Source organism: Copadichromis virginalis, linkage group LG5 (genome assembly GCF_057382275.1).
Source record: "Copadichromis virginalis isolate Kocher_CV1m ecotype Utaka linkage group LG5, C_Virginalis_male_GT1.1, whole genome shotgun sequence".
Classification (NCBI taxonomy): domain Eukaryota; kingdom Metazoa; phylum Chordata; class Actinopteri; order Cichliformes; family Cichlidae; genus Copadichromis; species Copadichromis virginalis.
The window spans coordinates 39,482,395-39,496,332 of NC_140622.1; the positions used below are offsets into that span (position 1 = coordinate 39,482,395).

General features: G+C 39.4%; 1 protein-coding gene across 1 annotated transcript; it reads left to right on the forward strand.

Moving 5' to 3' along the window:
* The first annotated feature begins 4,461 nt into the window (after positions 1–4,461).
* Positions 4,462–8,653, forward strand: LOC146710371 (uncharacterized). The gene is made up of 4 exons (XM_085457782.1): positions 4,462–4,595; positions 6,953–7,101; positions 7,798–7,962; positions 8,040–8,653. The coding sequence occupies exons 2-4, from the start codon at positions 7,045–7,047 to the stop codon at positions 8,205–8,207; spliced, it is 390 nt and encodes a 129-aa protein (XP_085313908.1). The 5' UTR covers positions 4,462–4,595; positions 6,953–7,044; the 3' UTR covers positions 8,208–8,653.
* Positions 8,654–13,938: the final 5,285 nt, after the last annotated feature.

A 13,938-nucleotide genomic window follows, 5' to 3' on the forward strand; every position in this document is an offset into this window, starting at 1 on the left:
AGTACTGGTAGTGGAAATAAGTCAGGATGGGTGGAAGAAACAGATTTACTCATCTTTCTGAGGCACTTTGCAAACCACACCAAGGTAAGCCATGATAAAAAGTAATGGAATTGCGATGCTGGTGAACAACTACATTTTTTCAGCTTCATTGTTATGTTCAAAATTGGTGCAAGAGCTGTAGGTTATAATGCCCACTGAGCCAATGAGGCCAAACTCAAGGAAGACCAACCAAAATTAATGAAATATTCAGTTGCAGAAAATTCCATAATTTGTCTTTTTTGGGGGGTTGGAATATGTTCAAAAGCTGGATTTCTGCATTCTGACACACACACACACACACACACACACACACACACCTACATTAATGGCTCTAAGTGCATTCATGTGTTGAATAAACAAAGATTACATGTTAATGTTTTGTTAGTACTCTTATTTCATTGTGTTACATTTCACCCCAGGATATGTTACAACTAACCCAGACTATGGGGTTAATTGTAACATTTCACTCTTTGTGTTTGAGGCCATACCATGCAATGGGTAATAGGGCTTTGGAGCGTGATGTCACGGGGGGTGGGCGTGGAAAGGATTTTGGCCCGATCCGCCATTTTGGGGGTCTAGCGCAAGTGAAAAGGGAGCGAAGTCACACACAACACCGGCAAGAGAATAAGGTTGAAAATGGTTTATCTTTTCATTCTTTCCCAACCTGGAAGCAACATGAGGCAGCTCGTGTATTGATGTTACCAAACGAAGGCGTCTAGCCTGGATAGCAGCTGTGAGACGAGCTGACGTGCAGTTCTCTTCCATCTCCAGATATCTGTTGGTGCTCCAGACATTTTCATTCCGGTAAGTTCTAAATATGTTCATATCACTCTTTATAGCCTATTAGTTTTATTTTCGATGCGCTCTGAGCTCATAGCAAATTAGAACAAACATCCTACTGAGTGATTTTGCAGAACTACCTTCTATCTATAGAGATGCTAATTATTTGGCATTATTGCAGCAAACAAGCCTATGAAATGGATGAAACATCCTGACTGGGTTCCAGTGCTACACAAGGGACCTGCTGCAAACATACCACCATGCCAATCAGATTACTTCTTCCATGTGAGGGTGAAGAGGTGACCCTTCTGGATAAGATGGTGAAGGTTTACTGCCGTTTTGATGAACAGTGTGATAATAAAACCAGGGAAGAATGAAACCTGCTCCTGTTAAATATTCTTAAGTATTGTGCTGTTAAAATTGCTGTATTTTTTCAAAAGATACAGTAAATAATGTTAGTAGTGGGTGATGTCATGTAAACACTCATGATTTTGTGTAAACATTTTGTCATTTGTAAACTATAAATGACATGGATTCTACATTGTAACTGATGTGATGTTCTATAAGGTGGTTTCAATAAAATAAAAAAAAAAGAGGCAAAAATTAGTTTGTTTCTTTATTCAACTTTTGAACAGTGGGACTCAGTCAGTATATATTCAGTAAATGCAAATTATTTACATGACAGTGCACTACAGGCATAAATCTAGACCCCTAGATAAAACATTATGGGTCATTCCCACAACCCACAGCTTTACTGTGTTCCAGCAAAGTATCCAATAGCAGTGACAACTCCTCCAAAGTAGCAGGTGGGATTTTTCTGTTTTGAGGACGGCTCCTTTTCCCCGTCACTACAGATGGTCTGTTTATGTTTTGATCAAGAGCCTTTTTTTTGGGCAGCTGAAGAGGAGAAGTCTATCTTATGGCCAACCTCTGGCTGTATCTTGGTCATATTACCCAGCAAAACCCAGTATGCAGGTTCATCTGTAACAGTCCTTGTGCCACGGATCAACACTGTTGCTTCTACATTAAACAGAAGAGCAGCGACATGGCTGCAGGTCTCTGCGACTCCGGCCATGAAGCTGCAGTGGGCGGCTTCAACCTTCCCTGTGATGCTCACAGTGACCCATGGCTGCAATGCTGGTTCATTCAGTCTTTGAGAGTGCAGGACCTGAAACACACACAGACAAAGTTCATTTAAAGACAAGAACTATGAGCCAAGGCCGACGTAAATGTGTTTTATCTACTTTATCATAAATGTAACAAAGTGTTTAGAAAGTTAGCACATACATGTAATTTTTCATTTCTTTATGTGTCCATCTATAGAACGCTGCATGTTATATTCTAAATCTGCCTGTTCTCTGTCAGAAACCTGCCTGCAGAAAATGAACCTAAAGGATGTAATGCAAGGATGTCATCACTTTAGAGATGGAGAAAGCATAAAGTGACAATTATGAATCACTTAATATGATAAGGAGATTCTGCAGGTCATTGATCAATATATAAAATTAAAATAAAATGTATTTTTAGTGACACGATACAAACATGGAAGCAAGATGTATAATAAGGATTATTTATAATAAACATTAATAAATTAGTAGGGCTGAACGATATATCGCATTTGCGATAATATCGCGACATGATCAAGTGCAATTTTCTAACCGCAAAGGCTGCGATTATACTCTGGACATGTCCAAATTCATGGGCTGCATCCTCCTGAGGCCGCATTTGTAGACCGATTACGTCACAGCGACGCGCCGAAGGCTGTCCAAATTACTACCATATCCCAGAATTCATAGCGCGGCCCAGCCAAACTCCAGTTTCCAACAATGGCGGCCGCTACTAAGTTTTAAAATTACTCATACTAATCTTTCTGGGTCACAAAATAAACTTTTAACATATTTTCAGGCGAGAAAGTAGCTGTGTAAACATCAAATATCTGCTCGGTTTATCAAGATATCCCATATTTGCAAAAGTGCTTCGACGTTTTCAGAGGCGTCTGCTACCCACCAGCTCGACAGCTAGCCGGGAGCTCGAGGGTTACTGATGCGGCCGAGAACGGCACAACTCCCGGCACATCATTTTCAGATCACCGCGGAGTTTCGCTGCTCGGGTTAAACGTAATATATAAGTCACTTAGACAACCTAAAAATGTTATTGTTGGGCTTTTTTCAGTGTTTTGTTTGTTCGTGAGTAAATCGGTTTGGCTGAGGTTAAAGTTATTAGATTAGATAAAATAAAACTTTATTAATCCCCCGGGTGGGTTCCTCCTTGGTTTTCACACAGCTGACTAAACGTCAAACAGAAAACTTATTAAACAGAAGTATGAGACAGTCGAGAATTTACACCAGTGTCTGGTTATATTTTAGATAGCAAGAAGCAGACGGCCGAGTTTATTAAACTCCACCGAGACAGCGGTGACGCTAATCAGAACTAGACCGTCCAATTTCACGCCTTTAAACTTTAAAGGCGTGTTTGTGTGTGTGTTTATACAATTGCTATTATGTTTGCACTTTATGTGTAATGTTACTGACTGCAGAGATCAGTAAGATGTGTGTATTTTTTATTTATTAGTTTTATTTATTTAATATTATTTTTTAATTGAATGACTGTCTAGTAGTTCACAGATGTCGAAAAACTGAGTGTGGTAAAGCCACTGATTTTGTTTATGTATATTTCTGCAATCTGCACATTGTACTGACTTTCATTTTAATGTTTACACCAGGGTTCCTTGTCAGCACTTTATGCTCAGATGTTTGTAAGCTAAAAATAAACTATTGTGTATGTTCAAATATACTGTTGTGATTGAAGAAGTTAAATAAAAATGTCAGTCATCAATTCATGCATCACCTCATGTCATCATAACAGAGGTCTGTCTTCCAGGAAAGAACAGTTTAAAATTAATGTAATATAGTATTGGCCATACTATATGATGTATTGCTTGTCTTTGTTTAATAATACAGAAGACAAAGACCTTAAAAAATAATCGCATATCGCATCGCAATCGCAATATTGGGGCAAAAAATCGCAATTCGATTATTTTCCATAATCGTTCAGCCCTATAAATTAGTGCAATTTCTTTAACCATAAAGAATAACAATCCTTCAGGACAGTGTCACATCAGTGCACTGAACTCATTATGTTATCCACCTAACAGCCTCCACATGTTCTCACTGTAATTTCCCCTCATGAATGAATTTATGCTGCACTAATCTGAATGTTTGCAGGGAAATCAAACGCATTTCACTCGCAGTACTCGAGCTGACTTACCTTTGCTTGAATGACGACTTGTACGCGCTGACTCCACAGACAAGGTACGAGAATATGTCAGGCTACGTCAATAGCGGTTGGTCTTCAGGGTTTCTACTCCACGGCCTTATTTCATACGGGTCCACATTTCCAATGCACGCTATTTTCTGCAAGTACCGCTGCTTCGCCTCTGAATGAAATCGGTCTCTATACAGTTCATTCTCTTTTGAGCTGCTTTTAAGCATCTTTCTTGTAGTCGTCGTTCCAACACAGTGTGTTTGGTTTGATTCGTAGACCCCGAAAATGGCGCTGCGCTCCCATAATGCATTGCGGTGTGACGTCAACTCCAAACCTCCCGGGAGCGGACGGAGGGGGTCAGTCGTTGGGATGCGCATGCGCAGACAGAGTGTGCGAGCGGCGGGCCTTGACCTTTCGGGAAAAAAAACTTACGGACGGTGACAGCGAGGCGGATAACAGTCTTCAGTACCTGCTGGACTTTGAAGCTGTGGATTCTGGGACTGTTAGAAAAGGTAAAACATTTTCATTAAAACCTTATTACTGTTTTGTTTTTGTTACTCGTCATTGTAGCTTGCTGTTGATGTTGTGCTAACAGTAGCGATTAGCTAGATACGTTAGCCGTTGACGTCAGCGCAATTTAGTATCCAACTGTTTTCCTAACAAAACCACTGTTATAATTAAGTGAAGGTGCTCCCAGCTAATTTGAACCTTTGGCTTCTAAAATATGTGGTTCAATTGCGTGCTGCGTACATAACCTAATGTCAGCTAGACCGAAATTAAAATTTAATATATTGTTAAAGTTAGTAAAATGGCACCTGAAGCCTGTTGTGGCGTGAGCTCTGTGTCTGCTCTAGAAACTCTGATATTCTGTAGATCTGAGCCGTACATTAAATACTCACATGAACCTGTACTTTGAATTCTGTATGAGCTGTATAAAATAAGTGTTTTGAATGAATAATTAGATTAGATAACTCTTTATTGTCTAATCTAATTATATAGAAATGAATAGAAATGTGACATGAGAAGGTGTGTCTTTGACTGTTCCTGCATAACTTAGTTTCGGACTAGTTGACAAGTTATGCTCCAGTCATTTGATGTTTCCAAGATAGATGTTATTTTGTAATATAGTTAATTTTTTTGTATATTTCATTTATCCACCATCATACATCATACATACAAGCTAAGAAGAGGTCGTTATACTAACAAGAGGTATCAACGCTGGGCCAAAGTTCAGCACATGGGGCCCGTTCTTCGTACCTCGCTAAGTAAGTTAGCTGGATTAGATTGTTGACGATTTCGCGTGATCTTGGATCGTTCGGTTCCCCGAAGCTCATCCGGGACTTGCTGTCATAGCAACAGAGCCGTAAGCGTAAACCTGCTCGGGAGCAGGTTTACTTTATGTAAACAGGATTAGATCGCGGCCACGCAGGTATGTCCGCTTCATTTATACGAAAGCAACAGCGATATTTTTCCACTGTTTCACCATAAATAAATAACATCACTGTAACCAAAGATAATGCAGCACTTGATCCTTTTATTGATGTCACACAGATACATACAGGTCATTTCCTAAAAAAGGGAAATGTACTATTAACATTCTATTACATGTATGTGATTATTACAGATGTAATTCATATTTCAGAGTAGTAATTGTAAATTACTTCGTGTAATCAAGATGAGAGACCACGGCTATAAAAGCGAAGGTGGATTTGGGAAGTCTGTCGCAGCCATGTCCTGTCCATATACGGAGCCACCCATTGAGGAAGGTGCAAGATTGATAAGGAGAGTCCTCAGAATTCAGCGTATATTGCGGGATAGACAGGATCCTTTAGCTCAGCGCGACAGTGTGCTCATTGAGAGATATCGATATTCCCGTGAGGGTATTATTCACTTAACCAACTTGTTGACGAGGGGGTGCAGGACCACCACCTGTCTTTTTTTTGCTCTGCCATTTTCTTGGTTGCTGTTATGAACAAACAAACAGATTATTTCAGGGTCTCTTTCCAAGAGACGAAAAGCAATATAAGTGATAAATATTACCATTCTGTAGAATATTCTTATATTCCACTTTTACTTATTCCCATGTTCTAGTGGGCCCTGTTGTGGCTCTAATGTGAAAGGGGATATAATATAACAATATAATATAATGTAATATAATATTGGATAATATAGTGTAATATAATAAATCTATAAATAAATAATAAAGTGACTGAATAGTGGTATTGTCATGCGCTTTGGGTGCCTTGAAAAGCGCTATATAAATCCAATCTATTATTATTGTTATTATTAAATTACTTACGAGTTTGATTTGTCAGCAACTTTCTGCCAGCCCTCTCTCCTTGCTTTTGCAGCCTTTGCAGTGTTCCCTTGCGTTTTAATTAAACTCTGAAACTCCTGAAATCCCTCACTCAAGAGTTCTTGCTCTGCTGCCGAAAAATACCGAACGCGCTCCTTCGACATTTTCGCCGACCAATCAGAGGGTTGCCGATCAATGTTTCTACTATCGATGCGTAGCCCCTTTTACGACACCCAGTGATGTCACATTACTGCGTCCAGCTGTACTAATCGTCAACAGCAGGTGTGTTCGGGGAACCGGATTAGCGAGCTCACGGTTAGCGCGATGGTTTGGTCTTGGATGTGTCATTTGATCTTGGATGTAGTGAGCGACGTACGAAGAACGGGCCCATGGTTAAAGTTTGTAATCCAGCCAGGGTGTAAATATCACTCAGCAGCCAGAGCTGAAGCAGGTAGCATCAACACATAAATCTACTCTACCCAGCTTAAATCACAAGACCACCTCTGACCAAAAAGCTGTAGATTTTTCTTGTTTGCACAAATGAATCCAGATTCACATTAATTGTGTTCACAGCTCCAACAAAATGAGGAAGAGGACGGGGAGAAACACAATTAGGTTGAATTACAATTGGATGGAAGGCGAGGACAAGGAGAAGGAAGCTTAGGATGAGGAGGAAGAGAAGCAGCAGGAGCATCTTTAGGGATCCCTATGATGTCATTGAGGTTTGTTTCATTAATATGGTCCTCTCACAAAGAACGATGACTTGTTTTAGTTCACCTACTTCCTGTATTAAATAGTGATGTGCAAAATGTTGTGAAAAACCATGGGCACGTATAGTGCATCTGCAGGTAAATGAACATCAAATCTCTAAGACAGACTGAAATCTGTATATTTATCACCCTTATGATAAAACCCATGTCAGCCATTGGTTTATGGACTTTGTATTTTGAAGCCTCAACATTTGCATTATTGCTGTTGCTATGTTGGGACCATATTAGGATGAGGGATCAGAATCTGGAGTCATGCACACTATTGTTTCATTTAGTGTGTATCCATAAGATTCGTACAGCAGATCCAAGTTGTGCCTTGAAAACAGGAAAGTCGTCTGCATAGAGGAGAACTGTAATAGCAGGCTTGTACAAAGTGAGGCTTTGTGCACTCGTTTTACTTCTGTCACCCTGTTTTGATGCAGAATTCATTTGAAATCAGGCAAGAACTGGACTTATTTTTTATAATGTGTTCTTGTGAATTGATTGTGTATCGCATATGTTTGATTTGACTTTCTGCAAGACAACAGTCGTCCACTGGCCAAAAAAGTTTTCCAAATACCTCCACGTGATCAAGCCTGGATTTAGAAAAGAACAGCAAAAAAAATCTGCACCTCCTGCTTCAGATGCAATTTGTGTTTCTGTGTTCAGAGGCAGCGGCGAGAGGGGAGACCTCGGCTCATCCAGCTGGAGAGCCTGACCAGGAGGAGTCGAACATTAACTCAGCTCTTCCAGGGCACCCTGCAGACTCGGCTGTTGGCATCGACGAGGGATGACGTGAACGCCAAACTGGAGTCCATCACAGGTCAACTGCAGGTATGTGAGTCAGACCTTCTGAGGAGGGTTTCACTTTTCTCTCTTCTTTATAATTGACTCTTTTCTCTCTCTTTCAGCTCCTTGTCTCAGAGTGGGAGGGATTTGAAGCACAAAGGGAGGAGCTTGTCGTTTGGTTGGCTGATATGGATGTCTGCCTGCGTGAGGTTGACCAGCTGACAGGAAACACCAGTGAAAAACTGAAACAACTGCAGGTGTGGGCTTGTTTTGATATGACATATATTTGATATGAAACATACGTCAGAGACATTATCCTAAACTGAACTAACAAAGGACCATGAGTACAACATGAAACGGACATTACATAACGTAAGGCTGAAGTTCATTGATCATTTTAATCATAAACTTGTTGAAATATTTTTATTGAACATGCAAACATCTGCTGATGAAAATGTGTTGATTTATTGGTCTGTTATGAAGCTATTGCTATTTCTAATGTGTTTTATCACTTTCTGATGTTTTATTAATTAAACAATACATGTATTATTTGTTGTGTTATCTGTAGCTATAGTATTTATATATATTTATTTATAGTATAGCAAATATATTTAATTATTACTGTTTAAAACACTAATATATGACATGTATTAGTAGTGATGTTGTGCTGAGGGTTAAAATGCCTTTTTGTCTTTTGGTAACTACAAAATGACAATAAACCATTAATATATGTCTATGCTGTGCTCGTATTTATTTTACCCTACTCAAATTCAATTTATGATACATTTTATTTTGAAAGATTTAAAATGGTTTTTTAAAGAACCACTCAAAAAAGGTTCTTTAAAATGGTTCTTTTAAAGAACCATTTGAAGAACCATTTTTAAAAAGGTTCTTTGAAAAACAACAACAACAATCTTTATTTATAGAGCACATTTAAAAGCCTTGGGCATACCAAAGTGCTTTACATAAAACAATAAAAGGTTCAAACATTGATAACGGATAAATAAAAATAACGAGTTATGTTCATAGATAAAAGCTACCAATAAGAATGACTACAGCACATGGGTAATAGCAAGATAAAAGCTGTACCACCATAATAAAAGACACCAATAGAAAGATAGGAGGGAATTAATACAAGAGGTCAATAGGTCACAGGAACCAAACAAACAAACAAACAAACCAGCAATTAAAAGGTGGAGAAGGCAAGTTTAAAAAGATATGTTTTAAGCTGTGATTTAAAAGAATGAATAGAATCAGATGCCCGGATGCCAATCGGGAGATTGTTCCACAGCACAGGTGCGACAAGAGCAAACGATCGATCACCTCTAGTCTTAAGTCGAGATCTGGGCTGAGCCAGCAGTAACTGTGACGATGACCTTAAAGCCCTAGCAGGAGCATAAGGGTTTAAAAGGTCCTTAAGGTAGCTGGGTGCAGTGTTGTTAGTAGTTTTAAAAGTAAACAACAAAATTTTAAATTGAATACGATATTTGACAGGCAACCAGTGCAGATCGGCAAGGACAGGAGTAATGTGGGCAAACTTGCTGGTTTTAGTTAGAATGCGAGCTGCAGCATTCTGAACTGTCTGTAATCTCTGTAAAAGGGAAGAGTGGAGACCACAATAAAGTGAATTACAGTAGTCTAGCCTCGACGTTACAAAGGCGTGGATGAGCTTTTCGAGATCTTTATGCGGGATGTAGCGCCTAGCCTTAGAGATAAGACGAAGCTGGTAAAAACTAGATCTGACAACAGCAGACACTTGTTTGTCAAGTGAAAAGGAGCTGTCAAATAAGACACCCAGATTCCTGACAGTATCAGAGAGAGAACAACTAAGAAACCATTAAAGGTGCCCCAAAGAACCATTTCTTGATGGTTCTTTGGGGCACCTTTAATGGTTCTGCAATGAACCACTGAAAGAAATGGTTCTTCAAAGAACCATTGTTTGAAAGGTTCTTTGTGGCACCAAAAAAGGTTCTTCTATGGCATCAGTCTAAAGAACCACTTTTGGTTCCAGTTGGCACCTTTATTTTTCTGAGTGTGCCCCAGGGCAGCTGTGGCTACAACTGTGGTTTGCCTTCACCAGTGTGTGAATGTGAGAGTGAATGAATAGTGGAATTATAAAGCACTTTGAGGGCATAATGCAATCCATTATTATTATAAGTCTTTGTCATTGTCAGCATTTATGCATATATATTTACCGTGTGTTCATGTCCCGGTGTTTGTATGTGGTGCTTTGTGCATTCCCTCGCATCCGTTCCAAGCATTCAGCTGGAAGCACTTGTTTGTTGTTTTGCTTGTTGTTTTAGTTTATTGTGTTTGGTGGTTATCCTGGATGGGGGTACGCTTGAGGGTTCGGTGGGACCCTTGAATTTGCGTTTAAAGTTGCCTCGAGCCCGGTACACCACTGAAGACTAGACCGGTAAAGTTTTATTGTTTTTGTAGCATTTCAGGCTGGGAGTTGCACATAGTAAACAAGTGGCACCAAACTCGGCAAGAGGTTTGAGACAATTTGTTAATGATGGTCTGTAGCTGAGGCGGATGGGTCGTTTTTAAGTTGGCATAATGTGTGTTGATGGATGCTAATGAGATCCTCGTGTGGTGAGTGTTTTGTGCTGTGACCTTTAGTGTTGTGGGGAATATGGCTACTGTGGTTGGATCACTTGTGAGTGGTGTTGGCCGGATGCTGAGCCACCCTTGATGTGATCATTGTGTGGCCATAGCTCTCCATTTTGTGGTTGGTCACTAGTATGCTTGCTTTACTGAATTGGATTAAAGTAACTTGTGAGGCCACTTGTATGTGACCATTTGTGTGGTAGAGACAACAGATCACTTGGTTGTGGTTATTTGTTGCCACTTTTGGTTTTGTGTTAATGTGAACACTGTGCTTCTGTTAGCTTTTACTTTTATTCCAGGTTTGTGGGTCAAGGACCTGAAGGCTTCAGAGGGGTTTTAATAAATTTAGGGGTCCTAGAGGAACCCTTTTAAGGGAGGTGTTACGTCCCTCTGCAGCCTCTGATCTGCTCAGTGTGGTCAGCTGGTGCTAGTTGGCCACACCTAGTCAGGTGTGGATAAAAGCATACCTGAGGCAAGCTTCCCGAAGAGCTCACTAGTCTTTGCCTTGGTGGTACCAGCTATTTTAGCCAACCTGCTATGCCATTTTAAGATAAAACCTCTTCTGACTAACACTCTGGTATTCATCTCCTTTTTTATGTTGCGACTTTTGAGCCGGGTCGTAACACAGCCTCCTAGAGTTTGAAGATATTTGTGAGGCTTTATATTAAGTCTATGATTTTTATTCCTTACTTTGACAGGATACTGATTGTTGTTCTCTGGCTGAACATTACAAAAGTTGCAGTGAAAAAGTAGCTGTTGGAATTCAAAGTGCTGAACAGGCCAAACACAATCACAGCAAAAGGGATGTGATTGGCCTGTTAATGAGTTGAGTGAAGTTTGATGTATCTGACTGTTTTTGTTTCGCTTAATACGTCTTATAATCCAGTTCTCCTTATGGTCCCAAAAATACGGTAATTACATGGTATTTTTATAGAGTCGTACTGTTTAAATGTAAGAATGTTTGTGGGTTTTGTTTACATTGCACTTGTATTGACCTATTCACTTTTTCTTGTGCTTCTGCTCATAACATTGTGTGTGTCTGTCATGTAAATTACGCCATGTAAATAATTGTTGTACAGTAAATATTTTTAAAGGCGCTGTTCAGCCAGTCGGCTTCTATGACTTTTCAGAATGAAAGTGTTTTCTGCTTGGAAATATGTCAGTTTGTTTTTCAAGTGTATAAGGCTGCGTCCACACGTACACGGGTATTTTTGAAAACGGAGATTTTCCGTTTTCGTTTTAAAAAATAATCCCGTCCACACATAAAGGCAGAAATGAAGGAAAATGCTGCTAAGAACATGTCAAAGCAGCAGGTGGCGCTAGATTCCTAACCATGTAGAAATGTTGGCCAACAGAAGTTTAGAAGCCTCGGTGGGAAATAGTAAACAAAGCTGGGGCACAGAAGCAGAACAGAGTCGTATGTGTGGAGGGACAGTAACTGTGTGTGTATGTAAGCATTTAAACACTGCAGAGAGGACAATTAACAGTATTGTAGAAATTCATTTCACCGAAACAATAACGTGGCGCACAGTGTGACGTCAAAAAATGCGCGCACCTTTGACGCTGCGTTTTCTCCGTTTTCCTCGGCCACACGTAAACGCAAAAACGGAGTTTTCGAAAATATCCACCCTGACAGGCGTTTTTAGAAATCTTCGTTTTCAGTGACCGAAAACGCCGTTTACGTGTGGACGAAAGGTGCAAACGCATAGAAAAATCTGCGTTTTCAAAAATACCCGGGTACGTGTGGACGTAGCCTAAACCTTGATTTCATTCTCAAATTTTATTCTATTTTTTATCTTTTTGATCAGTGTTTGAAAACTATCATAACAGCATCATATTAACATGTAAAAGAATTCATAATGACAGTTTTTGTCATTTTACTGAAAAATGAATTTGTGCATAAACAGTTGCTCATATATGATTGTGACAAGTTTATTTTTTAAAATGTTTTTTTTCTAAACCACATTTCTTGTATATTTTCAAAAATAGAATGTGGATCTTTGCACCTTTTTCAATAAAGATACTTTTCTAAATAATTGCTCTGTGTTGTACATTTGTTTTGTGCAGAAGTAATGTTTATTAGTGAAACCATATTATCTTCAAACTGTCCATCATTACATCTGTTTGCTCTCCACCTTCAGCTTCTTGTGGATGCACCTGTAGATGGAGCACTGAGCTGTGATGCTGTGTGAAGCAGCAAAAGTAAAAACAAACAAACAGCGCGTTGTACAGCAAAGTGAGGAAATCCTTAGAGGAACATTTTAACTGTTGTTAATCTGCCATCATCACAGAGAGAAACAGAAAAAGTGATGGATGTTAAATTTAATCTCCCGTCACACTGAACGACCTTTATTACAAACTGCTGGGTAACAACAAAAATAACGTCAACATCAAATGTGGAACATCGCAGAAACAAAAGGACAGACAGGAAAAGGATGACACGAATTTAATAGAAAGATTTAAAAAAGTAACAGTATTATTTTTACATTTTAAAAATGACAAAATCAGGCTGATGTGGAGCTGGTTAAGAAATAAAATGAACCATCTTTGGCACAATACTCCCAGCAGTTTGATCAGCTGTAAAGACATCTTCACTGAATTTGGAGTTTAAACTCAAGGAAAAGAAAGACATCTTTAAGTGGTGTAAGGCCTCCAGACAGGCCAATAATTTCTTTTATTTTGTTTGTGAGAGAAAATAAATGTTTTTTCTGAAACTGATGTAACTTTGAGGCTAGTTTTGGTTTAGAGTAGCTGCCCATCTTTAATAAGTTCAGTTTAATTAGTAGTTTGTTTGTTGTTTTACCACAAATTAGTGTGAGTCCGTTTCGTGACCGACAGTTGAGATAACAGTAAACGCTGGAGGAACTTTCACTGCTGGGGCGGCTGTGGCTCAGGACGTAGAGCAGGTTGGTGGTTCCCCCCAGTCTGCACGCCAGATATATGAGCAAGATATGAACCCAAGTTGCTCTCCGATGCATCAGCTGGCATCCATCAGGGTGTAAATGGTAGTTAGTAGGCACTTAGCAGCATAGAAGACAGTGCTTGTGTTGTGTTTGAGAGTAGAAAAGTCCCATAGAAGAATCAGTCCATTTGCCATCTCGTTTTTTGTCTGAATCACTACGATCCATGACCTTACCATACACAGTTAAAGTGCGCCATCCTGTGGTACTTACTCCACACTCCTGCTATAGATGAATCATTCACTTTCAACTCACTGCACAGACAGCTGTTTATTTTTTTAAAGTATTATAGCGTCAAACCTGGAGGCAGGCAAAATTACAGTTTTTACATTTTTACTGAACAGTTTTGAATTTTAAAAAAATCTTGTTGAACCTCACACAAAGTGTGCACTTGCTGGCCACTTTATTAGGTACACCTCCTCAACTATGTGTTAATGCAAATTTCAACCAA